Source organism: Passer montanus, unplaced genomic scaffold, assembly GCF_014805655.1.
Source record: "Passer montanus isolate IOZ18808 unplaced genomic scaffold, ASM1480565v1 scaffold35, whole genome shotgun sequence".
NCBI classification, from domain to species: domain Eukaryota; kingdom Metazoa; phylum Chordata; class Aves; order Passeriformes; family Passeridae; genus Passer; species Passer montanus.
In genome coordinates, this window is record NW_024368263.1 from 2,834,437 (window position 1) to 2,851,719 (window position 17,283).

At 46.0% G+C, this 17,283-nt stretch overlaps 1 protein-coding gene across 3 annotated transcripts; it reads left to right on the forward strand.

The window, feature by feature from the left end:
- Positions 1 to 240: 240 nt before the first annotated feature.
- On the forward strand, positions 241 to 17,180 carry GGA3 (golgi associated, gamma adaptin ear containing, ARF binding protein 3). 3 transcript variants are annotated; one of them, XM_039716233.1, is made up of 17 exons: positions 241 to 379; positions 3,593 to 3,677; positions 4,086 to 4,161; positions 4,570 to 4,668; positions 5,457 to 5,580; positions 6,360 to 6,463; positions 6,981 to 7,061; positions 7,991 to 8,128; positions 9,097 to 9,178; positions 9,641 to 9,757; positions 10,665 to 10,931; positions 11,466 to 11,533; positions 11,916 to 12,238; positions 12,708 to 12,973; positions 13,144 to 13,313; positions 13,643 to 13,753; positions 14,935 to 17,180. In XM_039716233.1, the coding sequence occupies exons 1-17, from the start codon at positions 370 to 372 to the stop codon at positions 15,043 to 15,045; spliced, it is 2,232 nt and encodes a 743-aa protein (XP_039572167.1). In that variant the 5' UTR covers positions 241 to 369; the 3' UTR covers positions 15,046 to 17,180. The 3 variants fall into 3 exon arrangements, with proteins under 3 accessions (XP_039572167.1, XP_039572168.1, XP_039572169.1); XM_039716234.1 differs by lacking the exon at positions 241 to 379 and adding an exon at positions 426 to 444; XM_039716235.1 differs by lacking the exon at positions 241 to 379 and having other exon boundaries at positions 3,604 to 3,677; positions 4,086 to 4,165.
- The last annotated feature ends 103 nt before the right edge of the window (positions 17,181 to 17,283 follow it).

Consider the following 17,283-nt stretch of genomic DNA (forward strand, 5'->3'; position numbering starts at 1 on the left):
GGCGGGCAGAGCCGCTGCAGCTCCCGGCTTCACTGCCCTCCCGAGGGGGTTTGTCTGTAATCGTGACAAAGCCGCGCTAATGCCAGCCTTGAGGGTGTGCCATGCTGTACCCCTCCCAAGGGAATGGCTCAGCAGCACAGCCAACTTCCCAGCCACGGGAAGATGGAGAATTTTCTTACTGAAAATGTTCCATTTTTTTTTTTTTCCTGTGGCGATGTGCAGCCTCCTGCTGCCCTGCCTGTGGCATCAGGTGGAGTCACAGACCCATGAAGTAACATCATCCTCGTGTCCTGCTGCTGCAGCAAGATCTGTGCCTCAGCCTGGGATGATCTGGCATCTGCATGCCCTGCCTCATTCCAGGCAGCTGGGATGAGAGAAGGTGATCCTTCCTGTCCCTTCCTGGCAGGCAGGCTCTGCTTCTGCTCTCAGCTGAAACAGAAGAAGGTTGGGAGATAACGTCAGTTGTATAAACACAACTGGAGCCTTTGACTCCAATGCTGCTTTTTCTGCTGCATCCAAAAGGAAGCTTCTTGTATCCTGCTCATGTCAGGCTAAGGCAGTGTTCCCCTGTGGAACAGATGCAGATGGATAAAATATTATAACTGTCTTAGTTTCTTTTTTCCTTGGTTTGTCTGGCTCAGTGTTCTTTTCTGCCCAGGACTTCAGAGTCTGACTGTTAGAGTGCACATACCTGGGCTGGGATCACAGGCTGAGCCTGACTTGGGGAAACTCTTTGTTGGGGTGGCTTTTGGCTCATTTCAGTAGAGAAGTGAATCCAGGAGAACAGGGGCATTTGTTACCAGCCAGTTAATGGTCTGTGGTTCTCTTCATTCCAGCTGCTCTGTGGTTCTCTGCTTTCCAGTATTGTTTCTCTCTAGAGAAAACAAACACCTTTGTTTCACATCTGATTATTAATCTGATTGTTGCCTCATTAGCATTTCAGTCTCTCAGAGGACCTGAGGGCTGAGTGGCTCTGATACTCGGGGTGGGTGTGAAGCAGCTTTGTTTGTCCTGAGCACATTTTAAAAAAGCTGAAAACTGAGGCAGAAGTAGTGGCAGGTAGTGTCAGGACTTCAGTCCCCAGATTGCTAGTTTAGATTCATGTGGTTGCCAGTGTGAAATGGGATTTTCAGGAGGGGACCAGGTGGACAAGTGTCTCTGGAAGCAAATAACTGGTACCAAATGGGCCTTGGTTGGCAGTTTCAACAAAAAAGCCAAGGACTTGATATTCCAGAGCACCAACTCTCCTGTACTGAATACTTTCATATAAGGGTTGAAGCATATTTATAAAGCAGCACAGATGAGCTCCTTGCCCACATTTTAAGCATTCTGCATAAAAATAGAGAGGATTGTAAGTCACAACTTGATAGACGTGACACAGCTCCCTGTAGGTGAAGTGAGGTGATTCCCCTCTTCTGGGATGCTGAGTTCACGTGGCTGTGCTGAGACTGGGGACAGCTATCCTGTTGTGTTGTGTCATGCAAACACATCAATCTCCAGAGCCAGGGCAGGACTTGTGATCAAGCTCATTAACTTTTATGAACCAAGGTTTCATATGGAGGTTTTATGGATGTTAGAAATAGGAAATTTCTTCATGTGGAACAGCACTTCCCTTTGGCAGTCACTCTCTCCTTCTGAGACTTCACTGTGTTCATGTGAGAGCTTTTGCAGAAAAAACTTAGATGAGTCTGAGAACTTGAAATAATTCAGTGTCATTGCAAAAAGTTTTTGGAGATATTTGGAACAGCTTTAAAATTAACACTTTGAACATGGGCAACTTGGTTACATTTTCCTGTTTGTACCACATCATTTTCATAATTTCAGGATGTGCAGCCGACAGAGTCCAGTTGGTTGTTTGTCCTTATCTGTCTGTGCTCCTCCTGCATTTATTAAGTAAATTCCCTTAATTCCAGCCAGGAACTGAATGTTTTCCTTCTGGGCCTGCTGAGCACAAGAGGTGTTTTGGAGCACCAAACCACCACAGTGCTTTTGACTTGCATGAAGAGGCTTTAGGCTGTTGTAAGTCCATGGTTTCATGATTCTTCCAGGGTGTTCATCAGTTGGAAATGTGGTAATAAGGTTCAGGTGCCACATGTTTGGAACAGTTGTTTAGCTCTGCAGAAGTTGTCTTTTAAACTGAGCTTCCCTTGAATCTCTTGAGTTTAAGGCCAGCCTGGTAGCCCCGTGAGTTCTGCAGGATGTTGTCTTGCAGTTATTCCTCCCTTGCTGCTGTCTTCTGCTCATCCAGGGTCCCATGAAGGTCAGCAGTGAGCACAGAGAGACACCAGTGGAATATGTTACCATGCAATCCATGGAAAAGTTTACTTGATTTACAAGTACAATTGAGTGAGGAGGAAAACCTGAGCAAACCTTGCAGGATGGGCACAGTAGGAGGGCTGAGGTGCACTGGGAAAGGGAGGGTTTGGAGTAGATGCCTGACAGCTGTTTTGCTGTCCCTGGAGAGGTAAAAGGATATGTTTTAATGATGGTAAAAAATGACACTTGGGAATGCAGCATTTGTTTGTTTTGTTATGCTTCCCTCTGAGATGAAAGTACAGGGGTATGTGCTGGGTTTTTTCCTGCTCTCATACCCTGGTCTGTACTATCTGACTAAGCAATATTGAATTTCCTAAATCATTTTCCATTATATTAAAATTTTTAGGAAGGTTTCTTAAATGCCAGCTCTTAGATGTATAGGGACAGGTACAGTGCATTGTTTCTTCCCTTACAAGAAAGAAAAACCATTATGTCTGGTCATCTTGGCTGGAAAATTAGGTTAAAGCAGGAATCTGATCTCCTGTAAGCTCATTGCTGCATCAGGGTTAAGTAAAATACACGGAGAAGATGCATCATAACCAAAGAGGTGCTGATAGCCTCAGTGCTCTGCAGTCAGCACAGTCAGTGGGGTCCTGCTGCTTAAGGGAGGATCCTTCAGGAGCCTGAAATAGCCCTGTCAGTAAAGCATTGATCTCATAGCTTCAGCATGTAGGATTTGAGTTCCTGCTCAGGTGCAGGCTGAAGGGTTTGTTACTTGAAAGAAGAATCAATGTATAATAATAAATTTCAGTTCATAAATCCCAGGAGAAATGCTAAGGCATCAATCAAAACAGCTGGCACTCCAAAAGCAAGTGCTAATGCTAAATGACTGATATTAAACATCTGATGTTCCAGCTCTTGTTTCTGCCAAATTCCCAGGGAATGTAAGAATAATTTCATGTGTAGAAAGTGTGAGGGTTTAACCTTTAAAGAGTTTATTGTTACAGCCAAATAGAAAGAGACAGCATTTCAGACAGAGGAAACGGTGAGCTGAAATATTTTATTCTGTGCTCTCATTTAGGATATGGGAATAGCCTGTCTCTAAACACTTGAGATTTGGTCACCTGTCTTCTTTGGAAAGAAGTGGTTCTTACTGGATGTTTGGATGTCTCAGCTTGGACACACCCTTTTCCCTGAACAGACAAACCACATGTGAACTTCTTTCTCCTTTTTTAGAGCTGGCAATGGATGTCAGATGCTTTTCACTAGGAAATGTGTGACCTTTTGTACTGTTTCTTCTTTTGATTGGTAATATGTTCTCTTTCCTTTGCCAAAGATAAAGCCACCAACCCATCCAACAGGCAAGAGGACTGGGAATACATCATTGGATTCTGTGACCAGATCAACAAGGAACTTGAAGGGTGAGTGTCCCAAACTGCTCTAGACTTAATAAATAAATGTTCACAGTTTAAAGTCTGAAATTCCATTATCAAACATTTACATTTTCTTGTATATATGCTGATATCAAGAAAGAGCTGGCTACAACAGAGAGAAGATGCTGCCTCTCCTGTGAAAGGCAGCATGGCTAATCCAGACTGAGCACTGGGAAACTGGGAATTCTGAATCTGCTGCTAATTTCATGTTCAGCAGCTCCAGTGTTCTCATCTGGCCAAAATTATCCATTTGCCAGTCTCTGAAATGGGGTTATCACTGATAATGCTGGTGGAGCTTCACATCTTTAAAATCTTCACTTGCAAGACACTTTGTTTAAACAGCAGAATTTGTGAAGGTGTTAAAGTCCTCTGTGGTGTTTACCTGTTCTGTTCCAGGCCACAGATAGCTGTGAGACTCCTGGCTCATAAAATCCAGTCACCACAGGAATGGGAGGCAGTCCAAGCCCTGACAGTAGGTAGTCCTTACCCCTCCCCTTAAATCCAGGCATGTATCCTCTTGCATCACTTGGCTGGGGTAGAGGGGGCACAGGGTGTGCCCATGGGGTCAGCTGGGGGCTGAGTGCCCTGATCCCTGGGAGGGCGTGGGAGGTGGGAGGGAGCACAGTTCCATCCCTAAAGTCTCCAGAAACAGCTCTGGGTTAGTTTGAGCTGCTTTCCTTTGTTAACTTCAGGCAAGATTTGTGTTTATTGTTGAGGCCAAGTATTGAGATAACACATACTCAGATAGATGTCTGCATGGAGCAGGAATACTTGTCTCAGTGATAGGGGCCCTTTACCCCCCCTCTAAGCAGAACACACACTGTTATTTGTAGGGTTTTTCCCTTTGCTTTCAGCCCCTGTTTCTGTTCCTTGAATGCAGGTGCTGGAAGCTTGTATGAAGAATTGTGGGAGAAGATTTCATAATGAAGTTGGGAAGTTTCGCTTTTTAAATGAGTTAATAAAAGTTGTGTCTCCAAAGGTTAGTCCCTGAGCATTACAACTGTAGCTGCTTTTTGTTTGACCTCTGTAAGCTACAGACAGCATCCAAAATATTTGCAGTGTTCTGTTTGGCTCATTGCACTTATTATTCTATATTCAAGAGCATTTGTTAGCTAAGCTCTTGTTGTTTGGGGTTTTTTATGCCTTACTAAATTTCTCAGGAAGTTTTACTAGGTTGCCATCACTATGCAGTCTCTGGGCTGTTCTAATCCTTCAGGTAACTCTAAAGGGCTTCTAAAACTTGGGCTGTGTTGTTTTAGAAAACGTAATTCCAGTGATTGTGGAAGAGAAATGTGATGCAGAGGTTAAAACAAGAGGTTTGACAGCACGCCGTGGAGTTCTAGTCCTCATTCTGCTGACTTGCTGTGTAAAGAGTGCCAGGCTAAGTCCCTCAACACTCATGATGAGTTTAATGTGCTGAAAATCTTCCCTATGGCATGACTGATGCAGCAATGCATTCCCAAATTCTCTCCCATAAGACAGAGGAGGGGGTGGTTCTCTGTATTGCTGTAATTTTTAAAATAGCAAAATCCTGGAGCCAGCAGAACAGCTGCTTTTTCTTTTGCTGAAGGTAATCTCAAAGCTTCTCTTCACTGTTATTTCAAATCTATTAGAGAAGCACCCTTTCCTCCTAATGAGATGTACCTTAGACCATCTTGGAACTTGGATCATACACCTTTGAATGTATTTCTGAGTTTCCACAGAGCTTTATTTTTAAAAAGAAATTTAAAACATGAAGAATTTGGATCTTTTTTTCCTCACACTTAGTACCTGGGGGACCGAGTCTCAGAGAAGGTGAAGTCCAAAGTGATTGAATTGCTGTACAGCTGGACTGTGGCATTGCCAGAGGAATCCAAAATCAAGGATGCCTACTACATGCTGAAGAGACAAGGTAGGGAGCCAGCTGCTCGCTCATGCATTCTCTCCAGCCTGGGCTTTGAGCAAGAGTGTCACAAAATATACAGCTTCTAATTAAATGGGATCAAGGCAAGCTCTGAGGGGAAATAGAACAAGGGAGAAATTCTCTGAAAAGCTTTTCATTATGTGTAAATGCCTTGGGCAGGGTTGGCTCAGCTCAGTTAACTAAATTAGTGAAATACCTTGCAAATACTTTTGTTTTGGTTTGAAGGGCCTTTTCTAAGTTCTTTTTTTTTTTGGTGGAAGTAGTTATTAGATTATTTGAACAAGTCTAATTTAAAGGGAAATAAGGGCTTCCAAGTAGCTTTTTGTGTTCTTTTAACTAAATGGCTTTGCAGCTGTTCCTTTAGTTCAGCTGACACACATTTCTTGTGTAGGCACAATGAAAAAAACTCAGTAGCTTCACGAGAAAAATAGATTCCATGAAAGCTCTGGAAACCATCCTGTCTTATTAGGACACACATATTGGAAGTCATAACTGTCCCTTGCAGCACTGTGGATGGATAAACTAAAGGCTGAATGGGGCTGAAAATGGGTCCTTCCTTTCAGAGGCAGAGTTTTAGCTCATGTTGTGGGGCTGGGAGAACATCCAGGTAAAATTCAGCTTAGGGATTTGGATGTATTGTTCACTGGAACAGCGTGGCAGCATCAGGGGCAGATGTGTGTTGGCTCTGAGAGAATCCTGGGAGTACCTGTGTGCCCTGCCTGGTGTGAGGGTGTGTGCTGACCCACAGGATCCCTTTCTGCTTTCAGGGATTGTCATGTTTGATCCCGTGATCCCTGCAGACAGAACACTGATTCCTTCCCCACCGCCTCGTCCCAAGAACCCGGTGTTTGATGATGAGGAGAAATCCAAGGTACAGTGAAGGCTTGTGTCAAAGTCACTAATGAAAAGTGATTACTCAGTGCACATTTAGAATAAGGAAGCAAAGTATAATAATGTGGCTTTTATTTTGGGGGGGATGGTCTGTTCACTGCTTTGTCCACCTGCTTAACCCAAAATTCCAGTTAAGACCTTGTCTGTGTTACCATTATGGGGGTTACTTATGTTAAAGTGCCATCCTGCTGAAGTACTGGAAAGCATAGATGGTTTCACACACAGGAGGAAAAATAATGAATGGGAGGAATAACTATCTAGTGCCAGAAGTCAGTGAGATGTCACAGAGTATGTCCTGTGTAAAAGCACGAATGCAACAACTCACATAGATAATAAACTCTAAATGACTCCTGCTGAAGTCCCTGTAACTATGGAAGCTGTGTGAGCTTTGTAATACTGGGCTCTATCCCTTTTCCCCTGAATTGTTCATCTAGATTCCTTTTCCCTTGCTCAAGGGTCTTTATTTGTTTCCTGACTATAATTTTCTTGTCTTTCAGCTTCTAGCCAAGCTGCTGAAAAGCAAAAACCCAGATGATTTACAAGAGGCCAACAAACTTATAAAATCCATGGTAAAAGAGGTAAGAAATTCATGTAGGATTGGTTCAGGTCAGCAGTCTGCTTTCCAGGTTTTAAGCAATTTGATTTCAAATGATGGAGAGCTTAGGATTAGGTCTCTAGTTTGTACCTAGGAGATGCTTGTCTCACAGAAATGTCTACAGTTGGTATCTCTGGTGGATGATGGGGTAGGAATTGAATGTCTCTTGTTGTAAATAACCACATTCCCATCATTCAAGGTGGGATTTCATATCAAGGTTTGGTGGGAGCATTGTGATACCAGCCCTGGATGCTGAGGACTGAGTCACTGGACTGTTTTTTTTCACAAACAAGTTCATGGAAACACCTTCCTCTTTGTAAAGCTGTGCTACATCCACCCATGGCAGTCATTCCAAACTCTGGAGTCCAGGAAATGACTCACTGGGATTCTGGCAAATAAAAGGATACCTTCTGGGCCATAGTGGTTGTATAGGTTACCAGGATATTTCATTCAAGCTCCTCTTGTCCCCAGGGCAGATTCTCCTACGTCTTCAGTTGGAATCTCCAATCAGAGATGGGTGGACATTTTCCACCAGAGTGTGCTTGTTGTTCCTAGTAAATGTTTTGTTTCAAACACATCTCTTTTGTTAAATGGCATCAAGTGAACAAAAAAAAAGTCTTCTGAAAAGGTCAGAAAGGAACTTCTGGGATTTTTTTTAGTGTTGTAATTATACATTGAAGTCTATCTAATGAGACTTTTTGGAAATACGGGGTTGCCTGTAATTCCAGAATGGTGGTGAAAAGACAATAAAATAAACAAAGCTTTGCATGAATGAAGAAGGGTTTTGTTTGCTTTTTTCTGGCTTAACCTTAAATAGCCATTACTGACATGTTTGCAGATAATATCTGTGGTTGTCTTACTGTAAGCTTTTAGAAGGAAGCTCACCCTTTGTCTTTGCTTTCCACCCTGCAGGATGAGGCTCGGATCCAGAAGGTGACAAAGCGTATGCACACGCTGGAGGAGGTGAACAACAATGTGAAGCTGCTGAATGAGATGCTGGTTCATTACAGCAAAGAGGACTCCTCAGAGGCTGACAGGGAGCTCATGAAGGTGGGTCTGAGCTGCTCCTTCTTCCCAGCAATCCTGGAGTCAGTCCTTTCTTGCAGACTTGAGTTTTGCAGAGAATTACAAACACTGCAGTAAAGTGGAGAGCAGTGGTGAGAAAAAGGAGCAGTTGCTGCAAATAGCAAGCAAGAAAATATCCATGTTTTTAGTGCCTTTCACCAAAAGACTGGGTGGGGATTAGCTCCTTTTCATCTATGCTGGAAGTGAGGTGCAGCTGTTCTCCAAAGGTGCAGCATGGCAGAACCTAGAAGCTGCAGTTTTTAATTCTGGATCCTATAAAGACATACAGATTGCAGGTCATAACTGTCCATTGCAGCACTGTGGATGAATAAACTAAAGGCTGAATGGGGCAGAAAATAGTCCCTCCCCTTCAGAGGAACAGTTTCAGCTTGTGTTACAGGATTAGGAGAACATCAGCAAAGTGAAAATTGTAACAACCATCCCAGGGATGATTTGGTAGGCCCAGAGCCTTTAAGAATTGCACATTATCTTATTTAAAAAAATCAAACTCACTTATTTTTAACAACAAGGTCTTTAAAGAGTGATAAGATGCTAAAGAAATGTGTTTGTTTCCTTGAACCATTTTGTTACTGCCACCTTTCTGCTGTGTGGTTGCAGACTCAGTAGTGGTTGCAGCATAACTGAAATCTAATTGCTGAAGCATGATTCTGCTCTTCCTCAGGCTTTTATGGACTCCTGTACAAGGAAGGAATATCTCTTTTGGATTAGAACTTGGCCATAAGTGCTGATGTGAGGGAGGACTGAGAAATGTGTTGGGAATGCAGGTTGTGTTACCCCAGGCTCACGTAACGCTGCTCAGCATTGTCAGCTGGGCACAGAGGGCCATCCTGGCACAGTGAGACTGGTCTGTTCTGGGGGGCAGTCTGTGCTGACTGGTGCTGCTGGCAGTAGCTCCTGGCTGGTGGAACCCTCTGTCCTAATCTGTCTTTCAGGAGCTCTACGAAAGATGTGAAACCAAAAGACGGACGCTGTTCAAGCTGGCTAGTGAGACAGAGGATAATGACAGCAGTTTGGGTAAACTAAGCTACACTTGTCCTTTTTCATTGCTGTTGTGCTCCTTGCCTTTGTAAGTGTTCAGCTATAAAGTCATTTCCTCACTGTTGGTTCCTGTTGCTTTAGTAAAGGCCAGTCCTTCCCTCTTTGTGCTTTTCATTCCAGTTCAGGGAAGGACTGGACAGTAAAGGTGGTTCAGGAGGATGGGAGCAGTAATGGGGCACAGCTGCTGCTTTGGGAGGGGAAGGGAGTTGCTGTGGGGAACAACCTTGGGCTTATTTTTTTCTTGTTACTGCAATGTGCATGGAGCTAGAAAAGGTCAGGGTATTGCTTATAGAAATGTGGCACAGGCAGAGTGATGGAGCTCATAGCCAAATATTCCTGGGTTTTCTTGCTGATTATTTAATTGACAACTGAGCACTCTCAGCATTAGTAGGAACAAAGTGACTAAAGCCCTGGAGGTCATTTTTATTTCTCTTGTAGGGGATATTCTGCAGGCCAGTGACAATTTATCACGTGTGATAAATTCCTATAAAAAAATAATAGAGGGGCAAGTGATCAATGGTGAAGTGGATCTCCCTGGGATGTCTGCAGTGGAAGGTGAGTTCTTGGGAAGACAATTGTTTAATTTTTGAATCCTGCAATTCTAAGTCTTTTGAACAATGTTTCCTGTTTTGTTAAAGTAGCTTTTGGTGGTTCTTGTGGCCAACAGTTTGTGAATCAGAGGGAATAAGAAGGCTCCTGAGCAGTGGATAAACAGTTCTGGACAGAAGCAGCAGTGCTGCAGCTTTGCATTCTCCATTGCTCAGTCCATACTATTGAAACCTTTGATAACATCAGTAGCAAACCTCTATGTGAGCAGTTTGTGTGGCTGGAAGTTTTCCTCCCCACATTTGTCCTGTTTCTTAGTGGTAATGTGTAAGAAGAAGATAATTTTATCAAAAACATAAGAGCTGAAGAGTAGGAGCTGGACCAGGGGTCCTTTTCCTGGTTTTGCAAGTAATTCCATTTTTGAATTCAGACCAGTTGCCCACTTCACACTTGAGCTTCAGCATTGAAAGCTCTGGGCATGAGTGTGACAGAATTACCACTTGGGACTCAAACTTTTTTGCTGCTTCCTGGCAGCATCTTACTGGGACAAGACTGTTCTAAATATGAAGATTGAGGTGGTAGGAATTTCAGCTTTCCAGCTCTCTGGTAACCTCTGTTTATTATACTGCTGTAGGAACTCCCAAAGCCTCATCTGAGTTCAAAAGATTCTTGAAGAGATCATGAATTGTGATGCACTGGGGAAGCAGCACTGGTTGAAGCAGATTTTCATTCTTTTAAGTATCTGTGTTGATTTACATAGTCCAGACAACAAATATCCTTTCCCTGTTACAAAGAGCCATAAGCCATGCTCAGATGAGGATCTAAACCACCTCTCTGCTAATTTCTTGTGCACACTGGGTTTGCTCTGAGCCTTTTGCCTTCTTTCCTAGTCATGCTCTTCTCATGTCTTCTGCAGGGAGTAACTCCACCAATAATCTCAACACCCTCATTGACCTTGCTGGACTGGACACCACGAGCACACCGCCACCTCCGATGCCACCCAGCAGCCTGGCACCTGCCCCCAGCACAGCCCCTGGCCCAGCTGAAATCCCCATCCTCCCTCCTCCTCCCCAGACGCTGGCACCGCTGCGCAGCTCCTCCAGCCAGGGGGAAACAGCAGCTGCTCAGCAGGGCAGCACAACCAACTCCCTGTCCTTGCTGGATGAGGAGCTCCTGTGCTTGGGTAAGATGCTGAGGGGCCTGCAGAAGGGCTGCTCAGTCCATCCTAAGAAAGGCTACTTCTGTGTTCTCTCATGGAATCCATGTTCCTGGATTCCAGGGAATGCTCCCTTGCATCATGCTGAGCATAAGCCCTGGTCAGTGAGTCGGTATTAAAATCTCTTCCCAGAGCTGGGAAGAAAGAAATAAACTGTTTAACAGGCTGCAGTTTGGGACAGATGAAGCCCTGATTGTGGGGTTTTGCTAGGGAGAAGGTGCCTCAGAGGGGCTGTGCACAGGAGCCTGCAGGATGCCTGTCTCTGGAGCCCAGATGTGAACAGCAGAAGGCAATGCTAATCAGGATGGGTTAGAAGAGCTGTGTGCAGGGCATGACTGCTGGTGCTGTCAGTCTCTTCCTCATCATAGACTTGCAGTCCATCTCAGTGTTTCATCAGGTTCTTGGGCTCTGGAAGAGCTGAATCCAGTTTTGATGGTACTGAAACAGCAGCCAAGGAATTACACTGAATCCATTTTCTCCTCCTGTTGTTTTTCCCTTCAGGCCTGAATGACCCAGCCCCTGCAGCAGGGAAGGAGGCCTCAGAGAACAGCCAGTGGAGCATGTTTGAGGTACAAAGGAGGAGTCTCAGGGAAGGGGAAGGAAGGAGAGACTGATGTTGTGGGAAGTCTCAGGGCACACTGTCACCTTGGAAAACCATGTGGTCACACACACAGGCAAAGGGGCAGTCTGGTTTATCCCTAAAATCTGGGATAGCTGCATTTAAACAAAGTAGGTATCCCTGAACCTGGCTTTCTCAGTGTCCCTTCTGTCCCCATGATGTTAGTCCTTGCTTTGCTTAAATTACAGATCAGATGTAGCCCTGACTTAGGCCTCAGACTTTACTGCTTGTCACCCAGAACCTGTTTTTGTGGTAAACCTCTGTCCCTCTGTAACAGAGCAGTGCATCAGGGCCAGCAGTGAATTAGAGCATCTGCCTGTCCTCTCTTTCAGAATGAGCAGTTGGACCTGGATTTCTTTAATCCGAAGATGGTGACTGTTGCTTGCAACCCTGCAGGGAACCCTCTTCTCCATCACACATCACAGACCACGTGTGGCACATCAGCCACTCTGCCTTCTGCTTTCCCAGCCTCCCAGACTGCTCCCAGCCTCCCAGCACCAAACTCAGCACCGTTTGTATTTCCTGCTGTACCAGCTGCCCCTGCAGGGCCTCCTAAGACTATTCCAGCTGCTCCTGCCTACTTCAGCTCATCTGTGGGGAGCAATATGTCACATAAGATGGATGCATTGGAACAACTCCTTGAAGAAGCCAAAGGGTAACCAAAAGTCCTGACTTTGCTTTGGCTCTGCAGTTAGAAGCCAAGCTCACTGGAGTGCCAAATTCTAAGGGTGACTTTCAACTCTCTGGTTTGGTAGAAATGTGGGATTGGGATTTTTCTTCTCAGAGGTTACAGTTTACAAACTACTACAAGTTTTCCACCTCTGTGAGGGAAAGGCAGGCAGAGCACACAGCTGTACTGTTGCCTGATCCAAAGGTGTGGTGTGAAGGGGAAGTGGCTGTTAAGGTACAAGAGGCCTCATTTCCTCCCTGACTTGGAGAAGTGACCTCAACCCAACCACCACCCTTGTCCTTGTAGTTCTCATGTGAGACTGTGCAGAATCAGACTCCAGCCTGACTTCAGGCTGCTGCTTTGTCCTTGTGATGAGCTGTTACCTCTGGGTATTGGTGAAATTCCTGCTTCACTTCCAGCTCCATTCACCACGGCTTTTCTGTCTCTCTTGCAGGAGTGCCACCCAAGGCATGGCAACACCTTCAGTGTTCCCTGGGGTTACTTTGCCAACCACTGTCACCCCTGCCCCATTAGCAGCCCCTGCAGGGCTGGCAGCCACTGCCTCTGGGGCCCCTCCTGCTCCCTTCCCAAGCAGCTGCCCTGCTGGATCAGGAAGTCCTCTCTTCCAGCCGGCATCATTCCAGCAGCAAGGCAGTCCCATGAAAGCACCTGAAATTTCTTTGGCCAATGTCCATGTTCCCTTGGAATCCATTAAACCCAGTAAGTATTTCAGGTTTTTCACTTTGCATATTTTTTGAAGACAAAGCTTCTTGTCAAAGTTGATGAAATAGAGAGAAGGGATGAGCAGCTCCATTGTGATCACCTGATGCTGCCTCAGACCATCTGCTGCAGCATGAAGCTGCATCCTGTCCCTTCTCTCCCCGTGGCAGGCAGTGCCCTGCCCGTGACAGCCTACGACAAGAACGGCTTCCGGATCCTGCTGCACTTTGCCCGGGAGTGCCCGCCGGGGCGCTCGGACGTGCTGGTGGTGGTGGTGTCCATGCTCAACACGGCGCCGCTGCCCGTCAGGAACATCGTGCTGCAGGCGGCCGTGCCCAAGGTAGGGACACGTGGCACAGGGGCTGCAGCCAGGGAGGCCTGGCCGTGCACTCGAGGACTTGGGACAGCCTGGTCTGGCCTTTCCATAGGCTGTGCTCTTCCCAGAACACAAAGGTTCTTGTCAGAGGCAGGAAACACTGAACAGGATAAGATCTGCCTGTTCCTAGTGTGTTCTGCAAGCTGGGCTGGCTCTTGTTCCCTCATTCTCACTTGTAGGTTGATTCTCTTCCATTTGGATATGTGCTGTTGTCCCCCCAGCCTGTGCATGCATCCTTCATTTTCCCCAAGGCAGGAGACCATCCCTGAGGTTCTGCTCTCTTTCATTTGCAGTCCATGAAGGTGAAGCTACAGCCACCCTCTGGCACTGAGCTGTCTCCGTTCAATCCCATCCAGCCACCAGCTGCCATCACCCAGGTCATGCTTCTGGCAAATCCTGCAAAGGTGAGAGGGACAGTGGGATTTATCCTGCCCTCTTCAGACACGTTTGACATCAGCTGAACTCTGTGGGGGGGTGGGACCAAACATTTGAGCAGCTACAGCTGTTTGTTCCTAAAAGCTTGGCCTTTATGATCTTGGAGGTCTTTTCCAACCTTAATTATCTGTGATTCTGATGTGCCCTCCAAAGTGGTTACTATGGAATGTTGGTGTTTCAGTTCAGGGCTAGTGGACGCTCTTCCCAACAATCTTTGGCAGGGAGAAGGGAGAGTACACTTCTTCCAGCCAAAGGGCTCAGGCTCAGCTTTAAAGGGAAGCAAAGCTGCATCAGGAGTTTGACTCCTCTGTGCACTGAACGTGCCTGGCTTTGCCAATTAGATCAATGCTAAATTAACTGGTGCTGTAGCAGTATTTTTGATGAACCAGCAGACAAATGTCAGATCTTGCCTGTTCCATCATTCTCTGAGGAATACCTGTGACCAGGGACACAACAGGGATGACACTTCCCTTTCTGCTGATGATGCTAGGAGCATCTGAGAAGCATTTTCCTTGCTGTAGTCACTCATTCAGTCAGCCAGCTCTGAAAGCACAAATCCAAAGGACTTTCTAATTGTTTGACAAATTTAGATATTTATACTTCAGAATTACAATGAAAGTGCCATTAAGATATCAGCTGAAATCTCTGAGATAAAAGGATGAATGTCAGAAGAGTTGAGTGGATGTTTAAAAAACTTTGTGGGTACACAAAGGTGCTGTCACTGAAGGGCTGCTTCCATCTTGTACTTACTGTATTGCAAGGCATTTTTCAGAGCAGGAACTGTTTTATCTTCCTCTATATGATGAGGAATTTAAATTTTGGAATTTTTCCAGCAGCAGTCTTTAGGCTCTCTGGAGAGCAGCTGAACAACTGGCCATGTCTGTGCAGTCTGTGCTCACAGGTCATTCATGCTTTTCTTGTTCTGCTCCATGCTAAGCAGTAAAAGATTTTTGGTATAAAAAGTGTAAGGTGAATAACTCAGGTTTGTAAATAGCTGAACTCAATGAACTTAACCTGAGCCCTCCTGCCCCTGCTCTGTGTAACAGAAGTCTTGTGCTCTCTGTAGAGCTGTAACAGTGAAGTGTTTTGTTCAGGGCTGTTGGAGCTGGGACTGTTCTCACATTGCTTTTGGGTTTTGTCTTTCCTGCAGGAGAAGGTGAGGCTGAGGTACAGACTGACCTTCACCCTGGGAGATCAGCCCAGCACAGAAGTGGGCGAAGTGGATCAGTTTCCCCCGGTAGAGCAGTGGGGGAATCTATGACCTTAGGACACTGCCAGAGACTGTGACAGGACCAGGGCAGGATCCCACAGGACTGGAACAGATGTGCCGTGGGGAGGGACACACATGCTATCCACTGGTGATGTTCAGCTTTGTTTACATGTCCTGACCACTCTGCTTGTAGCTTTAGTCCAGAATGTTGTGCCCCACATTTGAAGGGGCCCTGGAACACTTCTGCCAAGCATGAACTGAGAGGCAGCCAGCGACAGGCGCTGCTGGCTGCTTTTACTTTGACCTCTGGGTGAATCTGGTTCTATCTTCCACTCTATTAAACTTGAAGTTATTGTATTTTGAGGGAAGACCTGTCAGCAGAAGGGGATTTGGTTGGCTTTTCCTGCACTGCTGTCCAGAGATCCCGACAGGCTGTGGGGTGATGATGCCGCGAGCTCAGCGCAGAGCCCTGACAGAGCCCTCCTGGGACTGTGACCTCCTTGTGCCACACGGGCCCGTGAGCATGCTGAGCAATAATGCTGCTCCATGAGGGAATGCTTCCTTTTTTACACTGAAATAACACTTAGCTCCCTTCTCCCTCTCCTGCTTCATTCCCAAGGGCCGGTGTGAGCAGCCCCTCGCTCCGTGTGCCATACTGCTGTGTCTTTACTTGTTATATTTATTTTACACTGCTGGCTGCCACCCTGGGGCATCCATTTGGGGCAGCTGGTGCTGAGTTTTGTCTGCAAATGGATACACTGGTTTGGTTTTTTTTTCCTTCATTGCATTCCATAGCGTGGAGAAAAGAGGAAATGCATAGTGAGGAGGAAAAAGGGCTGGAGGGTATTGGTCAGTATTGGAGGAGGACAGCACCTGGAGCACAGACCTGTCTTTACAATCACTAGCCAGGGCAAGTGACTGAATCCAGGGATAAGGAGAGATGCCTCTCATATCCCCTCATGCAGGCAGTGTTACTGCTATAGTCAAATACTGTGTTTTATTGAGCTGAGTACCATGAACTACAAGATGTAAATAATAGAACCGTAGAGTATTAAAACAGAACAAGCAGGCAGAGAGAGGCTCCCCTGGGCTGGGATGGGGCATGTGCTGGGTTAATGCCCCATTTTCTTTGTTCTCTGTATTAAGTGGCAAAGTGCAATTGTCCCCACAAAGGGGAAAACATTTTTGCTGGACATCAGTGCTAACAGAAGAGCTGATCCCTTAGCTACAACCTCCTAGAAATAAGGTTTCAATCACCAAACCTTGGTTCCAGCAGCCCCTTCTTTCTTCTGTTTCCAGTCTCAAGCAGTGCCTCAGTGAGCTCTGAGACAGACTCTTGTAAATTAATGGGGGTTTTTAACACCCACTGACATAACACAGAGAGGTGCTTGCTCAGTCCTTGGACACTCAGCTCTGCATTTCCAGCAGGGCTGTCAGACAACAGCTCCTCTCAAACCTGGAGTGGGAGCAGCACAGAGAAAAGCAGTACAGAGGCTCCTGCCTCATGTAGGCAAACTCCACAGGAGAACATGATGCTGGAATGAAGGGTGGCTGTAAAACCATTGCTGCAAACACAGCTTGCAGTTATTCGTAGTTGAATTTTCTTTATTGTGCTGCAGAATAAAAATCCCTATAAATGACAAATGGAATTCACAAGCCTGAGGCCCTCATCGGAGGCAGCAGGCAGCTGCAGGAGCCCCTGGAGGTGGAATCCAGGCTTGTCCTGGTCTGAAGCCTGTGGAGATCTCAGCCTTGTCAGCTCCCTGATGCAGAAGCCAGGGGAGAGGGATAGGTTGTTTGTATCCTAAAGAAAGGTGTTTTAAATTGATGGACTGGGAGATAAGTGACAAGGAGAGAATTCTTTCTGCCTCAGACATGTTCTTGCCAGCACTTTAGACATGGTAGGCAGGGGAGCAGTGCCTGGGTGTGTGTCCTGAGGAGCAGGGCCACTGCTTCCCTGCATGTGGAGCTCACTGTGACTCGGAGGAAGGCAGGAGAGCACAGGTGCTTTCAGCAGCAGCCACCCAGATATGGACATACACCACAGTCCTGCTGCTTTGGAAATTAAACTATGAATGTTCCTTCTCTGTAAGGGTGAGGTTCCTGCTTCATCCCCAGCAGTCCTACCTGTACATACATCTCCAATGCATTTGTGCTACTGCATGTTGAATAAATAATTTTCCCTACCTGGCTCTGTGCTGGCCCTTTCTCGTGATGGCTTCTGCAGTGCAGTGCTGCTTCTGGAAAGCCTCAGACTGAACCCATCGACTCAAGACCTTCCTAAGCAAA

Excerpts from the sequence above, each read along its gene's own strand:
- GGA3 (XM_039716233.1), top strand. Across the intron at positions 3,678-4,085 it reads ATCAACAAGGAACTTGAAGG|GCCACAGATAGCTGTGAGAC; the intron begins GTGAGTGTCCCA and ends GTTCTGTTCCAG. Across the intron at positions 13,314-13,642 it reads TGCAGGCGGCCGTGCCCAAG|TCCATGAAGGTGAAGCTACA; the intron begins GTAGGGACACGT and ends TTTCATTTGCAG.